Here is a 25,382-nt window from a genome sequence, read left to right on the forward strand (position 1 = left end):
CGTCTGAGGAGGTGGGAGTGGACGTGGGAGTGGATCTGCATCGCGGAGGAGATATGCCTTTTCATGCCACGCCGTAAGAAGCAGTAGGAGAAGAGTTATTCAAATGCGAAGTGGCACGATTCTCTAACCCAACTAACTAACTGAAAATGGGTAAAATACGGAATAAGTTGCATTGCGGGGGGAGTCGAAGCTCTTGTCCGGATGGATTTGAAGAATTTTTAATTCGACATAGGCATCCGGACAAGAGCTTCAACTCCCCCCGTATGATCGATATTTAGGCACTTTGGACTTGTCAATTATAGTTTGAGCTGATCCTTATCCTTGTAGTTGACAGTAACCACTCCACCTGTCCTCAATGCCTTCCGCACCGCCTCAGCCACTCTCACTGCTGCCAACCCATCAGCTCCGCTACAGATTGGACTTGCTTCCCCTCTAACTACTTGAACCAGGTGATCGACTTGCAGCTCAAATGGGACCTTCAGCCTCTCTTTCTCAGACAACAAGCCGTTTAACGAGAGTGTTTCCTGAATCATCTTGTTCTGCCACGACTTCTGGGTTCCTTGGGCATATGACCATCGCTTCAAGTCGGGAACACTCAATGTCGCTTCTGTGCCAAAGATTCGATAAATGTCCTCACCTGTCGGTGGAAAAAGCGGGTTCTCTCCGGTGCCCAACTCGAAGGCGTGAGGGCTCACAACGGCGTCGCTCAGCACAAAGGTCCCGACGACTCCGCTTTCGAAATGCAGCAAAATGGCACCACCCTCTTCTGCATCGTGGCCACGACGCTTGACTGCTTCGAATGCCGCGACGGTTTTGATGGGGCCGAGGAGGTAGTGCAGCACGTCGATGTCATGAATCAGGTTGATGAGCACTGGCCCGCCGCTTTCGGCGCTCCGGCGCCATGCAGTCGGCGGGTCGAAATACGGTGAGGGCTTGAAGAGCGTCCAGAGACCCGAGATGGCGGTGATGCTACCAAGAGAATTGGTGTCGAGTATGCGCTTCACAGCCGTGACAAACGGATTGAAGCGACGGTGATGACCAGTAAGTAGATGCAATCCACGGGCCGCCGCGTGATCGACCAGTGCTTGTCCGCCTGCAATGTCGACAGAGATGGGCTTTTCGCAGAGCACATGGACACCGCCAGACAAGAGCTCCGTTGACACCGGGACATGTGTGTGGTTGGGAGTGCAAACTATGCCTACGTCAGGTCTATGCGGAGACGAGAGCATGGCCTGTACAGAGGGATAAAGAGGTATTTGCAGAGCAGCAGCCACCTCCTGAGCTGCCGGGCTGGGGTCGACTATGCATGTCAACACGGCATTGGCATCTTGTATGACTGCCTTCGCATGCCTGGGCCCGATTAAGCCGGTGCCGATGACTGCGATCCTGACTGGCCGAGTTGAGGCCATGAGAAGCTTGGAAGTAGGAAGAAAAACGGTCAACGAGGAGAGTGAGTGGATCGGGGACTGGCATCCTCCACTTGACCGGTTTTAAACTGGGCCAATCCCCGACTTCGGATATAACGTGACGAACGCTTCCCCAGATCTTGCGGGGCTAAGGGTGCGGGGACGGGTTACACCGGGGCTGATGATTGCAGCTGTCACTCACCCTGCAGATCGCGCGTAGATTCCGCGCATGGCGGAGTGCCCGTGTGCATGAGGGTGAAGGATTGGGGGGCTGGCCAGGGTGTTGCGGCATGACGTCTGCCGGAGTGGCGTGGGCGGATAAGTATTCATCCACTCCACACTGCCTTCTCCAACACCCCCCGAAAGGCTAGCAGACTAGACAAACGGGTGCCTTGGCTCCCTTTGGCCTTTCGAAATACACATGCAGAAGCGCATCAACAACAACCGGATCAGCCTGATGTGTTGGGCAGTATTTCGCCCAGCGACTTGCGGGGTGGTAGTCCCCCGCAACACTTCGATGCAGCCCATCGCGATGCTCATCGATGCATCTGAGCTCGCGATCCCTGACTGCTTAGGACTTGAGCCGTCGCTGACCGGACCCTTCTTCCGAGTGGATGATGCTATCTCCTATCGCCTACCTTAAGTTGCAGACACGCACAGCTCGATCCCCTATCAACACTGTCGCCTCACTTGTCCCCATTTCCGTCTCTCCATCCCATATATTGACAAAGCTTGCTTTTTCGAGCCAGCAACCCTCAACATTTACCAGCCGAAGTATTGGTCAGCCCAGGCAAAGCTCGACTGCACCTTGAAGCAGTGCGTGGTCACCACCGTCTTGTGTCAGCGCGCAGAAACTTACCTCTTCGAAATATCAGCCACCATCTATTCGCGCAAAATCCACACCATGCCTTGCCGTAAGGCCATTTCTTCCATGTCTCTTGGCCGAGCATGGGTCCACGAAATGCCAAACAAGCTCGACCAAGCCGCAAAATACGGCTTCAGGGGTCTCGAGCTCTTCCACGAGGACCTGGAATACATTGCACGCGACATGCCCGGTGGCGCAAACCCCGAAAACCAGATCAAAGCCGCCGAGATAATACGCGTGCTGTGCGACGAGCGTGACATCGAGATCCTGTGCCTGCAGCCGTTCATGCACTATGAAGGCCTGAAGGACCGCATCGAGCACGCCATGCGCATCGAGAAGATGCGGCTCTGGCTGCGGCTTGCGAAGGTGCTGAACACGACCGTCATCTCCATCCCCTCGACCTTCCTTCCGCGCGACCAGGTGTCGGGCGACATGGACCTCATCGTGTCGGACCTGCGCGAGGTCGCCGACATGGGAGCGCGCGAGACGCCCGTCATCACTTTCGCATACGAAGCCCTGTCCTGGGGCACGCACGTCGACACGTGGGAGAAGAGCTGGGAGATCGTGCAGCGCGTCGACCGCCCCAACTTCGGCCTCTGCCTGGACACGTTCAACATCGCCGGCCGCATCTTCGCGGACCCGGCATCCCCGACGGGCACCACCGCCGACGCCGACGCCGTGGTCAAGGCCTCGATCGCACGGCTGCTGAGCGACGTCGACCCGAAGAAGGTCGTCTATGTGCAGGTCGTCGATGCCGAGCGCCTCGCAAAACCGCTCGTGCAGGGCCACGAGTACTACAATGCTGAGCAGCCGACTCGCATGAGCTGGAGTCGCAACTGCCGTCTCTTCTACCGCGAAGAGGCTCACGGGGCATACCTACCCGTTCGCGACATTTGCGAGGCCATTTTCAACGGCCTCGGCATAGAGGGATGGGTCAGCATGGAACTCTTCAACCGCTGCATGGCCGATGAAGACCCAGAAACACCTGCAAGACTAGCCAAGCGTGCGGCCGAATCTTGGACAAGAATGGTGGAGGATTTGAATTTGCAGGATGGGGATGCACCTCAGCACCATGAACAAGAACTCGAGCAAGAGCGGGCCAATCTGTAGCGAAAAAATAAAAAGAGAGGAAAAAAGCAGGTCTACAGATACGAAGCAGTTCTACGGCCGGTACCAGTACATGTTCTCGTAAATAATGAAATGACCTCCAAATAATGATTCGAAAATCCCACACTTGCAAAGCCATGTGGAACACGCCAAAACCCCACGATCTGATGCGACACCCAACCATCACCGTCTCATTGTGCTGACTGTCGAAGTCCCTGAGAAAGCCGAGCCGCCCATATCCGATCCCCACTGTTTTCCGCACCCCGGATTTGGGCTCGGCAAAGACCTTTTCCGACCAATCGGACGGCGCGTAATCAACTGCCGAACGTCGGTTATTGCCCACGGGGCCAAGACGAATGTGAGGAGTAGAGAAGCCGAAAAAAACAACACAGAAAAATCGCTGTATGCTGAGGCGCCATTGCTCCAAATAACTAAAATCATGGTAACCCGTCAAATGCAAGATATTTTTCTAGCAATACCCATCTCCGTGATCATGGTACTGTCACAATAGCCCCGACCCATCTTCACGGAATGTTTGCACCCGATTCTGCCTATCGTGGCTTACATGAACGTTGAAATATCGTGACATTACTCTTCATCTTGGGAGTGCTTGATAAGCCCCAGACGCAACGATTCGTATAACTTCATGCGAAGCTCGGGGGTATCTTGGTTGCGCTGCCGGTCGCCTCAATTCAAAAAATGGAAATCTCCCCTCCCGTTTTATCCTGCATCAAAATCTCGCCCTTCCATTCCCTGTGTCTGCCCTCCAGCCTGACCAGGCATTGGAGTGGCCGTTACGCTGTGTTGCAAGTAGGCATTGAACATGGGATCAAATTGCCCGTAATCGCTGGTCAATACATCGCTTAGATTCATATCTGGAGCGAACCCCAGATTCTGCATGAATTGAGGCTGACTGTCCAACCGCTCCGGTCCTTCCAATGTGGCCAACTCGTCAAACAGCGCATCTAGATCATTAGACCCTGCCGAAGGGTAGCGCTCAAGTGATGGCCCGTCGTAAATAGCCGAGTTGGGTGTCTGACTGCTGATGCTTGGATTCTTGACCGTTGCTGAAGGACGTTGATCTGTTGGCTCTTTGCTCACTGAAGGTGGAGCTATTGGCGTTGCTAGAGTTTGTGAGAAAGAAAGGCGGTGTGCGGATTGTTCCACTGCTTGGTTGGCAGTCGTGCTCATTTGGTGGGTCAAGTTACTAAACGGCTGCTGAAATTGGGAGTTGCTGGTTGTTTCGTGCATATTCTTGCCGATGTTGAACGGAGGCGGGCTGAAGGCCGCCGATGCCGACGTGGGATATTGGGATATTGGGGACGGGTAGGCCGGTGATCTCGAAATGATTCCGCTCGCTGGATTCGATGATGATGATGTCTGAGCTAGCATTAAGCTATCCGTGATGCTGGAGAGAGGTGTACGGCCTGACAAGGATGCATCTTTCGTGGTTTCCCGTTTCCTCCATAGCTCCCGGTAATTGCTAAGCAGAGTGGTCCATCTGGATCTAGTGTCTGGCGGCAGAGTCTCGAATGCACCACTGCGGCCTGCCAAAGCAATAAGTGGGCTGAATATCGGCAGGAGAGCCGGAGTGCCAAAAGCGTCCCCAAACCTGAGGAGCGACTCGGCAACCATCTCAGGAGGCACGACGCTCGGGACCGCAAATGCCATTGTCGTCCAGAGATATATGAGTCGCAAGCTGAAGAGTGTAGGCGTTGGCGCCGGAGGGAGCTGGCTCGATTGGACCGACTTGAACGTGGGAGGCAGGCCAGTGATCCACTGCTGTAGATGCATAGAAGCCGAGTGACCATCAAGAGCCCCTACTGTGACATCATTCACAATGCTGAGCAGCCTTATGATGTGGTTGAAGGTGCTGATGGTGTGAACAGGGCTCCTATTGTACTGAGCTGGATTTAAAGAACTTGGTCTGAAGTCAGGGCAGCCAACCCAAGGATGCCATTCTTCCAGCCCATCCTCTGCGATCAAGCCAACACGATCGACATGCTCTCGCCTCATGAATGGCTCTCTTCCGAGGTGGGCAGATACGATAGTGTCAAGAGCGAAGCAAGCCAAGAAAACGTGTTTCCCTCTTGGGCTCTGATCCTCATTGCCATGAAACCGCCCCTGAGGCTGGAAGGCGTTGTGCAAGCCAAGGACGAATGCCAAACGGGCGGCATAGCCGATGAGAAACCAGGCGGCTCGCGAAGTGTTAGCTCCGATGTTGACCAAAGCAAGTAGCAGCAGAGCTTTGACATGGCCAATCTCGTGCGATCCTTGCTCGCTGGGGATTAAACTTCGAGCTATGTTGTAAATATCTCCGGGTAGCAGTCTCGCACCATCCTCACTTTGTTGAGCGGATGAAGGGTTGGCAGCGTGCTCCTGGACGGATGCAACAGCCAGTATACTCCAAAGCTCTGCATGTTCTCCCGACCCAGGGCTATTTGCCGAAATATCAAGCCCGTCGTCGGGATACGAGTATGAAATCTTAAGCACATCGTGCTTCTCGGCAATGGGGAACCAGCAGTGCGTGTAGGCGAAGTAGACGTCAAACAGCCGCCACAAGTTTGATGGAACTCTGAGTCTGGGGCGAAGGGGAACAGGTGGCCTGTTCACCGGAGCGAGCGGCTGGGTTGTGGAGATGGCTGCAGGGCTCTGTGCAGGCTCAGGTCTTCGCTGAACTGAACTTTCCGAGCCGCCAGCTACAGAAGGGGGGCGGTGAAGCTGCGCACCACCGCTCGGTAGGGAGGATGGTGCAACAGGGGTGGCAGCGATGATTGATGCGCCATCGGCGTCGTCCAGTTGGTCGTCGTCGGGTGAGTTTGGGGAGGCTGGCTTCTCGCCGAATGCAACCGGGTCGGCGCCGGACAGAACGCGATCTATGTCGCGGCAGAAGGCGCTTTTCCTCCACTTCCGGTGGAGCTTGTAGGAGCCGTCCTGATCCTTCCCAGAGAGCAGGGCGCGGCCGTCGGGCTGGACCAGTAGGTTCAGCAGTGCATCCTCGCTTGCCGGCACGTTGGCAAACGTCCATGCCAGAGCCAGCTCCAGTGTCCGTATGTATCCCGGCTGGATCCCACGCTTCTTGGGATTGGCGGTATAGGTGCAATCGCGGTTGGAGGAGGCGCAGGTAAAGCAGATGGGCTGGATGCCGTCGCACTTTTCGCGGGCAGTGCGGCACTGATCACAGGCGCGCGAGACGCGCTGTCGCTTTGCAGGCGCGGGGTTACCTTGGTGCTGGGCGGCATCGGCGGTCGATTGGGAAGCTGAGGCAGGATTGGAAACTTTTCGCTTTGCCTTCTCTCCTCCCTCGTTGCCGGCCATGGCGGCGCGTCGGTCCCATCCAGGCGCTCAGTTCCAGCAGGCGGAGTTATGTTCGGGTGGGCTCGCTCGAGTGGGAGCGCGGGCAGCGCGGCATGCTGGGCGGGGGTCAGCAGATATGGCGGGCTAGCAATTGGAGAGTGACGCACCACGGGTTCAAGGCGGCGACAACATGGCGAGCAGGCGCTTCGCAAACGGTTGACACAGGCCGGGCTGGGTGGTGGTCGGGGCGCGCGGGCGGCGCTGCTCTCCACAGCCGGAAGCTGGGGATTAGACCGGGAGTAAGGCCGGCCGGACAAGCTCTTACCCAGAGGATCTGGGGAACCCGGCCGCTGCGTGCCTGCGCCTTCCCCTCCACCGCTGCCACCCTCCGCCTCGCATTGCCGCGTCCGTGCTGCCATCTAGCCACCAGCTCGTCTTCCGCGCCCCGTAACTGCTGCTCGCTGCTCTGCCGCCCGTACACCTCCTCCAGATGGCCCCATAGCCCAATTCTTCGCCCCTCGCCTTGGACCGGGAATCCCTCTGGCAGTGATGGCCTATGCGACGGCGGGCGTCAAACGCCCATATTCGCACATGGCCGCCGACGGCCCAATTGCCGCCGCGCCCAGACAGTATTATTCGCCGCCCTTTGCCGACTCCCAAAGAGACCATGCCTACTCCTTCGACCGCTACGAATCCCCCAAGTCGCGCCCGGCAAGCGTCCCGCCAACGCCTGTCTCGGCCCAGTCACTTGCCGCAGCTCCGCGCCGCTTCGCTCCTGATGCCTCGATCGTGCTCATTGGCGTTCGCGGCACCGGCAAGTCCACGCTGGCCGTCATTGCTTCCGCCGGCATCCAGCGACGCGTCGTCGACACCGAGCACGCTTTCCAGGAAGCCACCGGCCAGTGCAGCTCCAGCTACAGAAAGACCCAAGGCGCCGCCGCCCACAACCAGCGCCAGCTGGAAGTTCTCAGGACTGTGCTCACCAACTATGACAAGGACTGTATCTTGGTTTGCGGCACCAATTCCATAGAGCGTGGCGCCCAGCTTTTGTTGCAAGAGTACAGCAAGACACATCCCGTCATTCACATCGTGCGCGATGCCCGCAGTATCAGGGACTATCTCAAGGTGTGGGATGAGCACAAGGTGGAAAATCTTCTGCGTGCTTCGAGCACCATCTTTCGCGCCTGTTCCAACTACGAATTCTACAACTACACAGAGAAGCAGCAGGTTCTTCATCCAGATACCCCCGAACACACCCTTGACGACGTTTCCTCCCGTTCTTCCCCAAGTGGCGCTCGCTCGTCTCAGGAGCCTCTCTCAGGACAGAGATCGCCGGCCTCGTTCCTCACTTTGAAAAGAGCCGAGAGGCATTTTCTGAAGTTTGTCACCCTCATAATGGCTCGAGGGAGTCTCCAGTCTCTAGAATCCGCCTACCCTCTTTCCCACGTACCGACAACAGCTCGTTCATACACTTATGCTGTGTCGGTACCTCTTCCAGCCATCCTGTCAGGATCTCTGGACATGGAAGAGCTGGAGGTGGGCGCCGATGCTTTCGAGATCAAAGTCGCTGACCACGACGGTTTGGCTCATCCTGCTGGCCCCGCACGCCTGGACCAAATCAGTCAGGCATTCTCTACAGTTCGTAGAACCACGGTTGTGCCAATCATCTACCACGTGATGAGAGTAACCTCCAAGGCCAACGCAGAACTCCCCGAGGAGGACTACTTTGAGATTGTCCGCCATGGCCTTCGCTTTGCCCCTGAATTTGCGACGGTTGACCTAGAGGCCGATGAAAAGCTAATCACTCAGACAATCCAGTCGAAGGGCGCAACGAAAATAATTGGGGATTTCCATAAAAACTTGTCTACCGGATGGAATGACGAAAAATGGGTGGAAATGTACGAAAAGGGCAGAAGACTAGGTTGCGACCTCATCCGCTTCACCCGTCCTGCCGGACGCTCAGAAGACGCCTTTTCCGTTCATCAAATGAGAAGCAGAGTAGAGGCCTTGGACGGCCCACACATTCCGCTTCTTGCGTTCAGTATCGGCGACCGCGGCCGCACCTCTGCATGCTTCAACAAAACTCTAACCGCCGTCACGCACCCAGCTCTTCAAGACTTTGCTCGGGAAAGACACATTGATGCACCACACTACCCCACCATCACCTCGGCCGAGGCAACGCGAGCACTCTACGCATCTTTTGTTTTCGACCCGTTACGAATCTATGTCATCGGAGCGAAGGTCAACTACAGCCTGTCGCCGGCAATGCACACGGCCGGCTTTAAAGCTTTGGGCCTGCCACATACGTACGGTATTCACCAGACGTCATCGCTGAATAATGCGCACTCAATACTTTCGGATCCAAATTTTGGCGGCTCTTCTGTCGGACAACCCTACAAGATTGAAATCATCGCGCTCACTCATTCACTGAGTCGGCATGCACGTGCAATAGGAGCTGTCAATACGTTGATACCTGTTCGTAATTTAAAACCAGACGGCAGCATTCCTGAAGACATCGACCTGTTGCGCGAACGGAGTCAGATTGGGCCGGTGAAGGCTTTGTACGGGGAGAATACGGACTGGATTGGAATCAGGGCGTGCATCAGACGAGGCCTGTCTCCAGCGAATGCGGTGGGTCCGCGAACGACGGCTCTCGTTGTAGGAGCAGGAGGAATGGCGCGGGCAACTGTTTACGCGCTTCTGCAGCTTGGAGTGCGGAACATCTTCATCCATAACCGGACGCTGGCGAACGCGGAGAAGCTCGTCACGCACTTCAGACGGGTGCTGTCAAGCAGCGGGACCAGCTCTCCGCCTCTTCTATCCGCGCGTGAGAATGCACCGCAGACTCACTTTACCATCATCAAATCACGCGAAGATGCATGGCCCGAGTTGTTCCGGCAGCCGACGATTATCGTGTCGTGCATTCCTACAAACTCAGTCAATGATAGCCCTGCACCCGACTTCACGCTCCCCCTGCAGTGGTTCAGGAGCCCGACGGGAGGAGTTGTAGTAGAGCTAGCATATAGAAACCTCGACTCACCGTTGCTGCGGCAGATCCGGGCGGAGAGCCACCGGGGATGGGTGGCGATGGACGGCCTTGACCTTCTCCCGGAGCAGGGGTTTGCGCAGTTTGAGCTTTTCACGGGAAGACGAGCACCTCGGCGAATCATGAGGATAGAGGTGCTCAGGGCTTACAGGGACGAGAAGGGAGAGACGGATCCAACGGTGCAGGCCCGGCTGGAGGCGATCAACGACTGGGAGCCGTGAAACGGGCTGCGGGAAGAAAGCGGCGTGGTTTTTTTTTTTTATTTTTGTTCGATATACCTGCAATATACCTAACGGCAATGGATGACATTTTCAATTTGAAGACTCGCAAAGGGGCGTGCTCTCGGCCGGCGGCAACGAAAAATCCGAGGCTGTGCCCCGGGGGCTCCTGTTCTGGCAGCGTGGGTCAAGCCACAGCTTGGCCTCCCCGCCACATCGCCCACCTCGTCGCGCTCTCACTTCTCCGTGATCTCACTATCCGCAAATGCCGCACACCTCAACCACCACCCATCCCTGTCAGGCGCAATTTCACGGAAAGAGCTAGGATTAGAAGCCGCTGCGCTGGGGCGTCTCGACCGCCGACATGTCGACCATGATTACCTTCGCCGCCAACAACGAGTTCTTCCGCAAACGCAAGCGCGTGCACAAGGCTTGCGAGTCTTGCAAGAAGCGTCGCGTGAGTCTGACGTCTGCGCGCGAATCCCGACTCCGTGTTCTGATGTGTCCGTAGAAGCGCTGCGTCCACACGTTTGACGGCGACGAAGCTCCTGATTCTTCGCCCGGAACCGACTCTCTTCTCCCTCAGCCAAATCTTCTTCCTGGAGCGCATGCCACGCCAATTTCAGCAGCCGGGTCTTATGACGCCCAGGCACCTGGGTTTTCTGATCCCGACCAAGCGGCAAGGCTCACCGGCCCAGACGACCCTCGTCTTGCTCCTGGCTCTCGCTTTATCGGCTACCTTTCGCCAGAGGCCGTGATGCGTGGCCACATCCGTGAGCAGGGCAGCAAGTGCGGTGGATGGGTTCCAGCCACTCCAGACGACGATCCCGAGCCATCGCCTTCTGCACGTGACCATTCGGTGGACGGTGCCGACGCCGGACCTGCCCCCTCGGAGAATGGCCAATCGCGTTTGGAGAAGGCTTTGCAGGCATATTTGGAAGCCGCTGGTGTCGATGTCTTGCCACCTCAACGGAACGTTGATATTCTTCTTGGCATCTATTTCGAATACGTCCATCCCTTGCTCCCGCTCGTCGACCAACGCCACTTCTACACACGCCGGTCCGCCGGCGAACAGTCAACCATGCTGCTACAAGCCATATGTCTTGTTGCATCACGTCACGAAGGCGCGCGTAACCACTTGTACCTTCTCAGTGACCCACATCTTCTTCTTGAACCCAGAGAGTATTCCAGAAAATTATACGCAGCTCTTGTCGCTGGTGTCAACGCCAATCTCGAAGCGGATCGTATAACACTAATTCAGGTTTTGGCATTGATGTCACTCTACAGCGAGGGCGTCGATGGAGCAGACCGGGCTTCGATGCACCTGGTCCAAGCCATTCACCACGCTCACACAATCGGTCTACAATTTGGCCGGCAGCGAAACGTTGCCAAAGGCGAATCAACCGAGAAGATATTTTGGTGTCTCTGGAGCCTGGACAAACTCAATGCTAGCGTGAATGGCAGGCCACTGTACATGCACGACCGTGATAACCAATTGGAAAGTTGGACCGCAAGACCTGAACAGCGACGGACACCATTCGGTATCTGGCTACAACTGGCTGGTGTACTTGACAGAGTCATCGACCTCTACAGGCCAGGGAGCGACAGTCGTGTGACTGGCTTGGAGGTTGACTTCCCCGGCTTTGAAGACATCATTGGTGACGGAGGGGACAAATTGCGGGGGCCCATAGTCGGTGAGTAGAGAGACGCGTATTTGTGGATGCGACGCTGATAACCTGCAGCCGCGCTGGAACTGTTCTACCATGCTGTAGCCATGCTGTCTCACAAATCTCGTTCGATCACAGACCCTGTACGTTCCACGCCATCTTTTGTTCGGCAAAGCCTTTCGGCTGTACGGGTGATATCAATCTTGAGCCACGAATTTCCTGACGATCTACCTCCCCTTCCAATCGTCCCGTACGCATTGGCGCTAGCAATGTCGGTCGCCTACAGGCAGTATCGTCGGAGCAAACTTCAGGGACACAAGAATAGGGCAAAAGAAGACCTCAAAACATGTTGTGGGCTGCTCAACAAGCTTCGTGCGACATGGTGGTGTGCAGGCTGTATGGCGGACCTGGGTTCCGCGGCATTGAGCAAAGTAGAAAAAGCAGAGCAACGCAGTCGGGCGGAGGAAACAATTCCCATCGCTGGAACGCGACCAAGTCACGCTTTCCAAGGCGAGCCGGCTACGCCGAGCTCCGACTCGAATAGGAATGCAACCGAGGAACAAGAGGCACCGGCGACTTCAACCGTGCGCAGCCTGTTGAACATGTCATCGGTTCCGCAGATGATGATAGGCCAACCGCAGCACGCAGTGAGTAGCGAAAGGTCAGAGCAGACCCCATCTACAAGCACCGGGTTCAGTACCGAATCACCCGAATGGCTCAACTTCGATAATGCTTTCGAGAACATGGATACTCTGCTGGGTAGCAGTGGAGCGGACTTGTCGAGTGAGCTGCTAAAAGGTTTCAGTTGGGACATTGGAGATTTTCCGGGGTGAAGGGATACTTTTTGCATGTGAATAATAACCAGTCGATTCTGAAAGTTACTTTTGTATGATAGAACATTTTTGTAGTCAGCGATAATGCGTTAATGGAGGGGGTGCTGCTTGAATGGGAAGTCAAGTAGGAAATTTTCTAAAGGTACTAAGCAAATAAAGGGCGGGCCCTGAAAGGACTGTTAGATAACTGAATACAACTACATGTCACAGACTTCATTCGGTGCATACCTTTCATGAAACACTTGGGAAAGGCAAGGTTTTTCACTGTTACAAAGCGTGGCGAATACTTCAATGGTGATTTCAACGCCTCTTTCAAACCGGGGGTTGCATTTCTCAACAAGGAATTATGTTGAGCATTTGAGAAATCTATTGTCTACGTTTTTCTGCATCAAACAAGCGCTTGCAGGTTTGGAAAATAAGAATCGGCCGTCAATCATGTTCATAAAAGTCCTGACTGTCAGCCGGTCGTGACGTGAGAAGAAAATACATTTAAGCCACTTCGACGAACTCCCGCTCCTGCTTGTCCTCTGCTCTCTCGAGACCTACGGCCGTGATTCCGGCTTCGTGTGCAGTATCGTAGCGCTTGCGGGCGTTGTGTGCCAACAAGGGTGCGCCCTCGCCGAACAGGAGATCCATGTCCTCGAGCGCCACGCCCTTGGTCTCCGGCACGAACAGGTAGGCAAAGATGAAAGCGGCTACTGTGCAAGCGCCGAAGAACAGGAAGGTGCCGTACGTGATGTTCGCGACCATGTACGGCAAGCTGTACACGACGACGAATTGGGACAGCCATTGGGTGCATACGGACAACATCATACTCGCCGTACGCACGCGCGTAGGCATTATTTCAGACGCTGTCAACCAGGGCACGCCATTCCAGCTGAATCCGTAGAAGACGGCGTATACGTAGATCATGGCGAGGGCGGCGTTGGCGCCTGCGTCGCGGGGGACGGAGGAGGAGGTGAAGGAACCGGACAATTTCGAGTATCCGGCCAGGTAGAACATCGCAACACCAGCTCCCACTGCACCAACGAGTAGAGCAGGGCGTCTTCCAATGCGATCGACACAGAAGAGCATGAAGATCAGGGTGGTGACCATCTTGACGATGCCATACACTCCCGTAGCCAGCAGGTTGACCGATGTTCCGCTGTAGCCGATTGACTCGAGAATTGTTGGGGAATAGTAGTTGATGGCATTGATTCTAAGAGCAAATTACTGTTAGTATGCCTCATGCGATCCTTAGAGGAAGTGCACATACCCGGTAAGGTTCTGGAACAACATCATTATCATACCAAGGCTGGCGCGGTTACGGACACCAGGCTGGCCCAGCTCTCGGAAGATCTGTAGAAGGTTTCTCTTGCCTCCTGCCGACTCAATCTCGTGGTTGACGGCCGTCTGAAAATCGGCAAGTTCTGACAGAACATATTCGTGGTCTTGCGGCAGGTTTCTGATCCAGCTCAGAGCAGTGAGAGCCTTCTCTGAGCGTCCCATGGACACCAGCCAGCGCGGCGACTCAGGAACCCACGGCATCGAGAGCAAGAGCAAGCCGGCAGGCACAAACTGAATACCGACGGGTATGCGCCACTGAGTGTCAGTGTCCGGGGAGATGTTTTGCTGGACGCCATAGTTGACCCAGAAGCCAAACACCAGCGCTATTTGCAGCATGATTTCGAACATGCCGACCAGTCTGCCTCGAATGGCTGCCGGTGCGCATTCAGAGATGTAGATGGGGATGATCATCGAGCTAGCACCCACGCCCAGGCCGGTCAGCACGCGGCCGCCGTACAGCGCACCAAGGATTCCCAGCATCTGCAGAACGACGCCGATGGAAAAGACTACGCCAGAAGTGAGGATGACCATCTTGCGGCCAAGCGATTCTGCAATGAAGAAGCCGCCAATGGCACCGAAGAAGGCACCAGCCTGGAAGGTGGACACAATGTTGGAGTCCAACGATGTCGAAGACGCTTCGTCGGTCAGACCGTAGGCTGCCTTGAACGAGGGAAGCTCCAGAGTGCCACCAATGAAGGCGCTATCATATCCATACATTGCTGAGGCCTGGGGTGACCTATCAGTGGCGGCATGACAACGACTAGGGAGCAGTTTGTCTTACCCATGCCGCTGAGATGGCGACGAGGTATATCCTCCATCCGTATATTTGCCTTGGCGCAGGAGTGCCAGCATCCTCCTTGATGGCGAAGGGGTTGTTGGAGAGCGGGTTCTTCATTTTCGCCAGCGGCCTCGCAGTGCCCAAACGCAGGTTGAAAATTTTACGGCGGCAAAAATAGTGGAACGAGGACGGGTGTCTGCTCTACGGTGGAATTGATGAGGTTGGACTGAGGTTGAGAGAAAAGTGCAAGGCGAAACGACGAGGGCCTTTTAGGAACTAAGCTTTCGGGCTGTGGCAAGTCAAGTGCAGGACAAGAGAGTGGCTTGCAGACAAGAAGTCGCGATGACTCGGCAGCTCCACCCCAATAGTGGAGCCCTCCACAAAGGTGGTAAGCGGGGAGAAGCATTTTGCCAACTGCGTTGGCCTCAACCAAGTGCTGCATCCCCAGCGTTGCAGCCAGCAAAAGACCAATCCGACGTCAATCACGGGTTCGTCAGCACATGGTGGTATCGCGGTGCTACCCGGCCCCACAGCGGATGCTGCCCGCGCATGGAAAAAGGATTTTCATTAATTGGGATGACTGCAGCTGATTACGTAGCTGGAACAAGGCGCATGGGAACGCGTCCGAGCGGGGTGTAGCTGTTTAGGGCAATGGTTGTCTGGTTCGAGGGTGGTCGGTGTGCTGCAAAAGAATCTGCCGGGTTGTGATTTGCCCGCGCGTACGTCATCCTGGAGAGATTTCACCCGCAGATAGCGGGGTCTCCACGATCTCCTTCCCGGCCGAGGGTGATTATATAGCCATGTAGAAATCCGCTCTGATTCATGGCTTATCCGGCGACAGTCCACACCTCGGGTCAATAAATAGGCTTACCTGCCCCCTTCCGGAGCATTCCAGGTTAGTTGCATTCTACTATAGTCGAGATCCACAAACATGCGCACCATTTACCGAGCTCCGAAGAAGCCGGAATACTCTAGCATGGTAACGATAATGTGATTCCTTCAGAACACACTGCATCAATTCACCTTCCTTGTTCGTGTCATGGCCGAAGTCACTCCAACCCCCATCCGGGACCGATTCTTGAACAAAGTCTGCTTCATCACCGGGGGCGGCGGTGCCATAGGATTATGCACTGCCATCCGATTCGTGAACGAAGGCGCTCGAGTTGTGCTCGTCGATGTCAGCCCTGAAACCCTGGCTGCTGCAGAAGAGCGCATCGCAGCAGCCTTGCCTTCGTCTGTGCAGCTTCAGGATCGACTTCTGAGTCTGCAGGCAGACGTCACCAGTGAAGCAGATGTTGCAAAGACGTTCGAGGAAACGTTGCGGAAATGGGGCCGCCTCGACTGCGCCTTTCTCAACGTAGGTGTCAGTTACGCAGGCAAGAGCCTCTTCGACACGTCTGAAGAGGAATACGATCGCGTCATGCGTATCAACGTCAAGTCGGGTACGTCGAGTTTTATCTCACAAAAATCTAAAAGCGATACTAACGCCGTGGGCGGCAAGCCTTTCTCACTCTCAAACATGCTGCCTCCGCAATGAAAGAGCAGACTCCTTCCGGGGGAAGCATCATCCTCACTTCCTCGATTGCAGGCCTGCGTGGCACCCCAGGCCTGTCTGTCTATTCGACGAGCAAGTTTGCAATACGCGGCCTTGGCCAGTCCGCCGCTGCTGAGCTCGGACAATACGGCATTCGCGTCAATACAATCCATCCGAGCGGCGTTGATACGCCCATGTTCCGCCAAACATGGACCAAAGAGAAGATTGAAGAGATCAAAAAGGCTGTGCCTATGGGAAGAGTAGCTGAAGTCGAAGACATTGCTGGTGCAGTGACCTGGTTAGCTAGTGACGATGCGGGCTTTGTCAATGGAGCAATGATAAAAGTGGACGGGGGAGTTGTATCGTTCTGAGAGCAGGCTTGCCCAGAAACGCAAATGTATCTATCACCAAGTAGCCCTGGACTTTTCCTGAAATTTGACAAAGACATGCGAGCAAAAGACAGAGGCACCGTGATCCCGGAGCTAATTCGGCAACCATGCTAAGCCATCCCAGCCCAAAAAGGCAACTCGCCGGCGCTAGCTCAAAAAGAAAACTTTGCAACAAAACTGCAAAACGTACAACAGCCGGGATTCCCCAATGGTCACCCACTTGAGTACTAATCGGCCGGTTCGCAGCTTAAGTACGGCTGAGCGGACGGGAAGCCCTGCATTCTGCGACCTATGGTCGTACGTGACGGAGAAGGCTGCAAATTTCAATTATCTCTTCCAGTCAACAGTCAGTCGCCTGGCTGTCTACTACCAACGTAAGATTTGTTAGCATGCGTAGAAGAACGTAATCTATATTTGTATGTGGAAAGCCCTTTACTCTACGGCGAACCGTTATACCTTGTGAGAAGGGTTGAGATTTTCGTATGTGTAGCAGCTTAAAGGCTTCATCACCACTCAGCGTTACAGCAGGGTTATTTCTTTTACCAAATACAAAAGAAGCTACCCGTCACCTTGCGATGGACAAGTACTAGAATAAAAAAAATATAAAGGATTCCTTCTATTGCCCAACATTGCAGCCTTGACAAAGACAGGCGCCCACCTCTAAAAAACCATCTATACCGCTACGATGTCCTCTACTCAACTCCCTCAAAACAGATGAACACCCTGCAGCAGGGCAAAAAGAGATAATGATGAGGACGAGACTCGAACTCGCGCGGGTTGCCCCACCAGGAATTGCTGTTAAGATACACCTTAACCTGGCGCCATAACCAACTCGGCCACCTCACCTATTCAATGACATCCCACAGCCGTGGCCTCCTTATATTCAATAGAATGCATTCCAGTATCGACAGGAATGCAAGCGGGACAGAAGATGGATGTGGGTTTGATGAGTTGAATTTTTTTCTTCATGAGGTCCGTGGGTTCGGTTGGGCGCTAGATATCGGCTCTACTCTTGACGCCGCATCAGCTAATTGAGCCGCAATTCAGACATGTCCTATAACTCAAAGCTCTTGCGTTGATGAACGAGTCTTCCCTTCACCCAGACAGCGGCAGTGTTCCGGTCGTCGCCATTGTAGGTCCATTTCCCGATACGGTCCTCCCAGCTTTCCCAACCGTATATGTCCACTGGGGTGTCCAGCTCCTTCTCTCCGTCGGCTGGAACAGCGGCGAGGCTGACAAGCTGTGCGTCCCAGTCCATCCCCACTTCAAAAGCTCCAACGTGATCCTCCAAGCCAACGACTTTGGCACCACCGCGGGTAGCAAGGTAGAGCGCCTCTTCTGTTGCGAGCTTGGCGGCCTCGCCGTCTTCAAAGGAACGGTGTCGAGAGACAAGAATTGTCTGGCGAACAACCTCAAGGATGCTCGGGCTGTACCCGCCGCTGACGTCGGTCCCCAGGCCCATGGTGATGCCGCGGTCTAGCAGGTCGCGAACAGGGGCAGCTCCGGAAGTCAAGGCCGAGTTGGAAACAGGGCAGTGGGAAATCTTTGCGTCCCGTTGCTTGATCACAACCTTCTCAGCCTCGGTAAGGTGAACGGCGTGAGCAAGAATCATCTTCGAGTTCAGAAGGCCGGCTTTGTCGTAAACGTCGGCGTAATGCTTGAAATCTGGGAAGAGGTCTTTCACCAGTTGGATCTCGCCGATGTTCTCCGAAATATGAGTCTGTGCCAGGATGCCGTTTTCTTTTTGGATTTCCGCCAGCTCACACATGGTGCTATGGTGGCAGCTGGGCGCAAAGCGCGGCGTGATGATGGGAGCGACGATACCCTTCCCGCCGTCGGCCCTCTTCACATACTCGACCACTTCCTTGCTCTTTCTGATTGTGTCGGCGGAACTCTCGTCACGGTACCATTTGGGGCTAAGGTCAGAGTCCATGCAAACGCGGCCGATGAAGGCACGTTGCCCCTTTTCCAGGCAGATGTCGGCCAGCAGGTTGGTGGCGGCAACGTCTATTGTTGCGTAGTAGGCGGCCGTGGTTGTGCCATGCGATAAAGTACGGGCAACACAGCGAGCGTAGATGCGCCGTGCTTTCTCCAGGTCGGCGAGGGAGGCTTCCATGGGAAAAGTGTAGGTGTTCAGCCAGTCCAGGAGAGTAGACTTGCTCACGATGCCAGCATTTCCATACTGGGGGGCGTGGATATGGGTATCTATGAAGCCTGGGAAGAAGAAGCCTTTATCCTTCACCCTGACGACCTTTGCGGCTGTCCAGCCATGGTGTTGCTTGAAGATGAGATCCAGATCCTCGGCGCCGCGCTCGATGAAGGCAATCTTCCCCCGTTCGTCCACGCCGATAGCACCCTTTTCACAGATGTCCAGCTCCTGCAATGATTTACAATGCACAAAGGCGCCGAGATAGATGGTCTTCCCAAGGAGGTGTGCCGAGATAGGTAATTCGCCCATTGTGAAAAGGCAAGGTGGCGAAAAGAAGCAAACGAAGGCGAAGAAGGGACGAGGGGCGGATGCGAGCCGGAGAAGCAGAAACAAGCCAAAAGCGCGCAAATGGAGCGGCGAGTTGGGGGTTTTAGTCTTTATAGGAAGGTTATCTGGAGTCTGGGGCCCCTGTACTTGGCGGAGAGGGCGGGCCGCGGCTGTGCAGCTACGGCCACCTCCGCTCTCCGTCTATCAGCTGCAGAGCGCCGCCGGCCCGCCTGCCTCATGTGCACTCCAACCTTTGAGCACTAGAGCTCAGCCCTAGCCAGGCTGAATGCGATGAGCACGGCGGGAGTGACACGAACCGGCTGCTCGCATAGTTGCGGGTCAGCTCCGGCTTACCTTCGTCGGCCTTGCGGAGCGGCTCGCACGGAAACTGAAAACGGCAAACAGCAGCTGGACTGCGGATGCGGGCAGGGCTCATGGCTGAGAGAGGCTCGTCATTGATGGAAGAACGAGCCATGGATGATGGTTGTGGTACCTACATGAAGTACCCCGCGGTCGGCGGCGATAAGGCGCCGATTGCACCTTCGCGCTGCTGACTTCTGCCATTGCGCGACCAAGCAGCTCCGTCACATCCAGCCTCGCCATGACACTTCTCCTCCTCCTTCACCAGTACCATGGCCTCCCCGCAGTCCAAAGGTGAAGCCCCCTCCTTCGGCCAGATTCCCACCGCGAACCTCATCGGCTGCGTGAAATCTGCCGACGGCTTCACCCTCCTCCATGTAGAACCGGACTCTGAAACTCCCTCGTTCAAGGCCTCGCCCGCCGAGACGCTGCCTCCCGACTTCACTGACCGCTACCTCATCCACCGACCGATCGATGCCCACGTCCACGTTATCATCTCCATCCTGTCTGGCAGCTGCCTCGCCGAGAGATTCTACCAGAAGGCTCTCGAGCCTCTTCTCGATGCCGTCGGACTACAGCGGGGCGCCGATTACACCGTTCACCGTACCACATCTGCGACTACTGTCTTAGAGCTCACGCGCGACATATTCCTGCCTCGGGCGAACAGTGGCGCACACCAACGAATAATACTGCTTTCGGGCGATGGCGGTGTCGTCGACGTTGTGAACGGGTTGCTCTCGGGCTCAAGGACCGCCTCATTCGTTGCGCCGTCCATTGCCCTTGTTCCCATGGGCACAGGAAATGCGCTTGCTCACTCCTCGGGTATCACAGCCGACAACACAATGGGTCTGGCTACGCTTGCGCGCGGGTCGCCGGTGAGGCTGCCTCTGCTCAAAGCGCGCTTCTCACCTGGCGCCAGGCTCCTGGTTGAGGAAGGCAGCAAGAAAGAAGCGCTGCCGCAGACCACGAGCGAGAGCTCTGAGCCTGTAATGTACGGCGCCGTCGTTTGCAGCTGGGCTATGCATGCCGGTCTGGTGGCCGACAGCGACACGACCGAATACCGCAAGTACGGCGTAGAGAGGTTCAAGATGGCTGCCAAAGAAGCGCTATACCCAGCCGGCGGCTCCGAGCCTCACAGGTACCGCGCAAAGATATCGCTGCTGCGCAACAAGCACGGGCAGGCTAGCTGGGAGGCAGTCGGCCGACAGGAACACGCCTATGTGCTCGCGACGCTGGTGTCGAACCTGGAAAAGACATTCAACATTTCGCCGCAGACGCGATCGCTGGACGGCCATCTCCGTCTTGTGCACTTTGGGCCAATGCCGAGCGACGAAATCATGCGCGTCATGGGGCTGGCGTATCAGAAAGGGAAGCATGTGGACGAGCCCGCAGTGGACTACGACGACATTGAGGGCATCCGCATTGAGTTTATGGAGAGCGAGGACCGATGGCGGCGAGTGTGCGTTGACGGTAAGATTGTGCTGGTTGAGGAGGGGGGCTGGGTGGAAGCGCGCCGGGTAGAGAGCGACCAGGAGCAGGTGGTAGAGCTCGTATGCTTGCGCTGAGAGTAGATGAATCGATGCTTGGCTCCGACATGTGCAGGGCGACGCGCTGAGTCGCGCGCGTACGCGCGTGTGACGCAATCGAGCATAGGACACACGGAGCGCGTGACGGGGGCTGCGGCAACCGCAAAGCGGCTCTCATTGTGTAGGGAGTTGCAGCTGCTGACGACTGAGGAGGCCTGCGAACACCAGGCCCCGCGCGCATCCGCTCCTGTCTACTGCGGACAGCCTCGCGCCTCGGTGATGCTGCGGCCCATGTGCTGGCTATCATCTGCACCCGACCGCCACCCAAGCCCGCAGCCCACATTTGCGACGATCCTTCGGTGTTTTAATTGTGAATGCTGCTCCAACCCCGAACCTACCAGCTTGCCCAGGTCCCCGACCGCAACACGTCCCGACCAGCCTCGCCCTTCCTCCAGTGGACGACATCGAGGAAGGACAGGCTGCTCCACGAGCGCACCGCGCGCAGCATGTTGCTCGTCCACCAAGCGGGCAGTGTCAAAGTGGGCGAGATAGTCCGGTGCGGCCATCCCCAGACCCTCTCCTCGATGCGGCACTGACCGCCCGCTGCAGCTACACCCTCACCTATACCCCAGTAAACGACCGCATCCTCCCAAGCCCCACGCACCTCCACCTCAAGATCAAGAACTCGTCCGCAATCCCGCTGCGCGCCGCCTACCTCCACGGGCCCTACACTCTCCATGTCGCCGCGTACCCCTCGACCTTCAATCCGAACCACAAAGTCGAGAACCCGAAGAAGGAGGGCATCCCGGACTTCGAGCCCAACCTCAAGGCCGGTGGCTCCTGGGGCACGCGCCTGCTCGTGCCCGACCACATCCGTGAGTCTGGCAGCGTGCAGCGCGGCGCCGATGGCGAGCCCCGGAGCGTCACCTGGATCATAGAAATCACTTCGCAGATCCTCTTCTCCAACAGCGCATCTGTGAGCTTCGAGCTACTGGTCGGCCGAGACGAGCGGAGTTTGGACTACGGCTTCGCCGCCGTTGCGGGACAAGGCCAAGGTGGCCCGGGTCAGGTTGAGGATCACCAGCAGGGCAAAAGGCACGAGGGGCGCCATCCGGCCCAGCCGAAGGGCGTCTATTCCAGAGCCATCCGTTTGGTTGTCGATGACACGACTAGCCTGTGGGACAAGCCGGCGCTGCCGGAATGGGAGTGTGACAGCGGCAAGTCTCGGACCTCGAGGGACGGAAGTGACGTCCATCCGAAAGATGCGACCAAGGTCAAGAGACGGCAGAACATCCATGTCGTCATCGTCACCCATGGTCTGCACAGTAACCTGGGGGCGGACATGCTCTACCTGAAAGAGAGCATTGATGCCGCTGCGAAACAAGCAAGGGAGGAGGCGCGCAAGCGGAGGAGAGCGACTCGAAACGGCGACTCATCCAAAGCATCCCCAACTCCCGGGACCCAGGCAGACGGAGGCGATCTGCAAGACAGCTCGACTGCCCCTCTTTCTGGCGGCCAGGAAGATCTTCCCGAGGAGAGCGCTGAAGATGACGACCCTGATGAGGAACAAGTTGTTGTTCGAGGATTCGCTGGCAATGCCGTTCGTACGGAGCGGGGCATTCAGTATCTGGGCAAAAGGCTTGCCAAATACATTCTGGGCCTAACATACCCGGACCAGCCCTATCTTCCCGTAAAGAAGAGTATGAAGCACAAGATGTCCAGCACGTTCTCGGCCTCGAAGGCTCCAGCTGATGAGGGCATACCAGCACACTCCGGGAGCACTGTGCAACATCAACATCATCATCCCAAGCATGACGACCGAGCTTACAAGTTCACAAGTATCAGTTTCGTCGGGCACTCGCTCGGAGGTCTCGTGCAAACCTATGCTATAGCATATATACACAAACATTCTCCCGAATTCTTCCATAACATCAAGCCTGTCAACTTCATCTGTATGGCTTCGCCGCTACTAGGACTGAGCAATGAGAATCCAATGTACGTCAAGTTCGCTCTCGACTTTGGCCTCGTTGGCCGCACAGGACAAGACCTGGGACTCACTTGGAGGGCCCCAACTATTGCGCGAGGTAGCTGGGCAGCCATGGTCAGCGGTTTTGGTACCGCCCAAAAGGAGACAAAACCCGAGGACCCCGGTGCCAAACCTCTGTTGCGCATTCTTCCTACTGGCCCCGCCCATCAGGTTCTGAGGATGTTTCGAAATCGCACTGTATATTCAAATGTTGTGAATGACGGAATAGTGCCTCTCCGGACGAGCTGCCTGCTCTTCCTTGACTGGAAAGGTCTTGGCAGGGTGGAGAAGGCTAGAAGAGAAAATGGCTTGGTCGGCACACTGGCAAGCTGGGGTTTCGCAGAGTTGACTGGCCAGAACTCGTCCCCAAATCCGTCAAGATTGGCATTCGACCGGGATGAGGACGACAGCGGAACCAGCACTCCGATTGGTGGTAACAACGACGCAACTGTGCCGCAACCCGCCGAAGATGCTGTCAATCAAGACCAGACGGCGACTACTACTGGCGAACCGCAGGCAAACCAGTTCCTGTCCGAACAACAGATGCAAGCTGTCCAAGAGGCAACCTCACCCTCATCTCCTCGCAAAGCAAGTGCGCCTAGCACTTCAACAGCGAAGACTCCCGGCGCGTCGAACCCTTTTAGTGGATTCATAAGCTATCTTAAAGGCGCGACTACGACACCGAAGGATAAGAAAATGTTCAAGAGAAGCCAGACAGTACAACAGATACCAGAATCAAGCCCGACGTTGGACACGGCGGAATCATCGCAGCCTTCACACGGGCGGCCTCTTGCTTCCAGAGGGGACTCCACTATCAACAACGAGCTCGCTCCTCCGAAAACCACAATCTTTGAATCAGCCGGTGATATTCTTAACCCTCCAATCCCACCGATTGACTGGATAATCGATCCTTCTACCCGCTCTCGGACCATCTTCCACGACCGTATCTATCATCCGGAGGACATCCCCGCTCCGCCAGTGAAGAGGCCCAAGGGTTTAGCACGGTCCTTTTCCTCCGATCACAGCATCACCAGTGTTTCGACGACCGATTCGACCGAATCAAGCAGTGGGATGCGGGTGGAAGAGAAGATTGCGCGGTCATACCACAAAGATCTTTCGTGGCGCAAGGTGCTCGTACGACTGGAGCCTGATGCACACAACAATATTGTGGTACGGCGGATGTTTGCAAATGCATATGGGTGGCCTGTTATCAAGCATTTGTGTGATACTCATTTTGCAGATACTTACGCCGCACGCACACGTGACGAGAGAGAACCTGCCATTGACCGAGCACAGCGGACAACTGCTGTCATCACTTCGGACGGGGAGGAAGTGGAGGGCCAGCGCGCCAAGGGGCCCCCACCTGTCTCGCCTTCGGAGATGCGTGAAGCTTCTGACGAGCTTGCTCCCTTACGGGACGACAGCATTGCGAGTGAGGGCGCTGGTAGTTCTAGCCAACATCACCACGACCATTTGCATTCGTCCCACACCGGTGGCAAGACATTGCGTCGAGAGGACAGCTCCCTTTGGGACGACACTTATTTCGAGGGCACCGAAGACGAGTCGGACGTCGACGATGACGAGGCGCAGGACAACCGAGGCTACTTCCAGCGCTTCCTCTCGCCAGCGCCGCAAGGCAAGAACCGGAAGAAGCCAGCACCCACCAGTGCCCCGGATCCAGCCAGAAGAAACAGCGAAGACCGTTCTCAAGCGGGGACGAGCTCCGCTGACATCGCAAGCTTCCTGGAAGCAAAGGCGCCGACTTCCGAAGTCGTCGTTGAGGGGCACAGGGGGCTTAGTCCGGTCATCACTCCGAAGGAGAGGCCCATGAGCTCGGGGTCTGTCGACAAGGGAAAGACCGCTGCGACCGGTCCTTCCACACATTCGGCACCTCATCCGGAAGACGTGCCATTACCAAGCCCATCCGGGACCACGATCGCCCCAGGTGTAGTTGCTGAAGTAGGATTGCGGAAGAGCATTGAGGAGCAGATGGGCAGCCCAACAGCAGCAGTAGTAGACAGACGCGGTAGTGATGCAGCAGGCACTGCCAGTGTTACAGAAGAAGTCGCAAAGGCGTTGGTTGTCGCCGGATCTTCCGAACAACCGCAGCAACAGTCATGATGATATACGGGCGGGCACTTTGGCTTCAATTTTCATTCGTTCCCTGTTTTTGTACGTGCGCTTGATACCAAGGCTAGGGCGGGCTGGTACTAAGAATAAGGGGCAATCATTCGGGCGTTATGTATTCACGTATTCTAGAGAAGACGGGTAAACGTAAGAGCAACTGGTTTTTAGTGGATCTAAGTAAATTTTGATAATGAATTCTCCCGCCCAGATTGTAGTGTCTTAATACAGATTTCTGAGACATTTACAGTGATTCAAGAAATAACGCCGGAAACGTAGCTGTGAAGGTCGTCTTGCCTTCAGTAGCTGAGATATCATCCTACCACCCAAACGACCAAAAGATCAACACAACGCTTGACACGCTTGCCGCCTAACCAGGACATTCAAATCTACGCTGGTTGTTG

At 55.9% G+C, this 25,382-nt stretch overlaps 9 protein-coding genes across 9 annotated transcripts; 5 read left to right on the forward strand and 4 right to left on the reverse strand.

Annotated features, from left to right (window-relative positions):
* Positions 1–296: 296 nt before the first annotated feature.
* LTHEOB_5349 (Quinate utilization oxidoreductase protein) lies at positions 297–1,409 on the reverse strand (the record flags this gene model as incomplete). The annotated part of the gene is made up of 1 exon (XM_035514484.1): positions 297–1,409. One exon carries the CDS (start codon positions 1,407–1,409, stop codon positions 297–299), a length of 1,113 nt encoding a protein of 370 aa, XP_035373639.1.
* A 901-nt stretch (positions 1,410–2,310) lies between these two features.
* On the forward strand, positions 2,311–3,381 carry LTHEOB_5350 (3-dehydroshikimate dehydratase; the record flags this gene model as incomplete). The annotated part of the gene is made up of 1 exon (XM_035514486.1): positions 2,311–3,381. The coding sequence occupies one exon, from the start codon at positions 2,311–2,313 to the stop codon at positions 3,379–3,381; it is 1,071 nt and encodes a 356-aa protein (XP_035373640.1).
* Positions 3,382–4,585: 1,204 nt separating this feature from the next.
* LTHEOB_5351 (Quinic acid utilization activator) lies at positions 4,586–6,620 on the reverse strand (the record flags this gene model as incomplete). The annotated part of the gene is made up of 3 exons (XM_035514487.1): positions 4,586–4,758; positions 4,803–6,552; positions 6,603–6,620. 3 exons carry the CDS (start codon positions 6,618–6,620, stop codon positions 4,586–4,588), a joined length of 1,941 nt encoding a protein of 646 aa, XP_035373641.1.
* Positions 6,621–7,266: 646 nt separating this feature from the next.
* LTHEOB_5352 (Shikimate kinase) lies at positions 7,267–9,942 on the forward strand (the record flags this gene model as incomplete). The annotated part of the gene is made up of 1 exon (XM_035514488.1): positions 7,267–9,942. One exon carries the CDS (start codon positions 7,267–7,269, stop codon positions 9,940–9,942), a length of 2,676 nt encoding a protein of 891 aa, XP_035373642.1.
* Positions 9,943–10,303: 361 nt separating this feature from the next.
* On the forward strand, positions 10,304–12,439 carry LTHEOB_5353 (uncharacterized protein; the record flags this gene model as incomplete). The annotated part of the gene is made up of 4 exons (XM_035514489.1): positions 10,304–10,396; positions 10,451–11,633; positions 11,682–11,749; positions 12,122–12,439. The coding sequence occupies 4 exons, from the start codon at positions 10,304–10,306 to the stop codon at positions 12,437–12,439; spliced, it is 1,662 nt and encodes a 553-aa protein (XP_035373643.1).
* Positions 12,440–12,928: 489 nt separating this feature from the next.
* Positions 12,929–14,660, reverse strand: LTHEOB_5354 (MFS quinate transporter; the record flags this gene model as incomplete). Its single annotated transcript, XM_035514490.1, has 3 exons — positions 12,929–13,637; positions 13,695–14,491; positions 14,547–14,660. 3 exons carry the CDS (start codon positions 14,658–14,660, stop codon positions 12,929–12,931), a joined length of 1,620 nt encoding a protein of 539 aa, XP_035373644.1.
* A 922-nt stretch (positions 14,661–15,582) lies between these two features.
* On the forward strand, positions 15,583–16,448 carry LTHEOB_5355 (Short-chain dehydrogenase/reductase SDR; the record flags this gene model as incomplete). The annotated part of the gene is made up of 2 exons (XM_035514491.1): positions 15,583–15,985; positions 16,132–16,448. The coding sequence occupies 2 exons, from the start codon at positions 15,583–15,585 to the stop codon at positions 16,446–16,448; spliced, it is 720 nt and encodes a 239-aa protein (XP_035373645.1).
* Positions 16,449–17,520: 1,072 nt separating this feature from the next.
* On the reverse strand, positions 17,521–18,924 carry LTHEOB_5356 (Guanine deaminase; the record flags this gene model as incomplete). The annotated part of the gene is made up of 1 exon (XM_035514492.1): positions 17,521–18,924. The coding sequence occupies one exon, from the start codon at positions 18,922–18,924 to the stop codon at positions 17,521–17,523; it is 1,404 nt and encodes a 467-aa protein (XP_035373646.1).
* Positions 18,925–19,574: 650 nt separating this feature from the next.
* LTHEOB_5357 (uncharacterized protein) lies at positions 19,575–24,975 on the forward strand (the record flags this gene model as incomplete). The annotated part of the gene is made up of 3 exons (XM_035514493.1): positions 19,575–20,852; positions 21,230–21,384; positions 21,438–24,975. 3 exons carry the CDS (start codon positions 19,575–19,577, stop codon positions 24,973–24,975), a joined length of 4,971 nt encoding a protein of 1,656 aa, XP_035373647.1.
* Positions 24,976–25,382: the final 407 nt, after the last annotated feature.

The sequence above is a fragment of the Lasiodiplodia theobromae genome, assembly GCF_012971845.1.
Source record: "Lasiodiplodia theobromae strain AM2As chromosome Unknown scaffold_15, whole genome shotgun sequence".
In the NCBI taxonomy this organism is placed as follows: domain Eukaryota; kingdom Fungi; phylum Ascomycota; class Dothideomycetes; order Botryosphaeriales; family Botryosphaeriaceae; genus Lasiodiplodia; species Lasiodiplodia theobromae.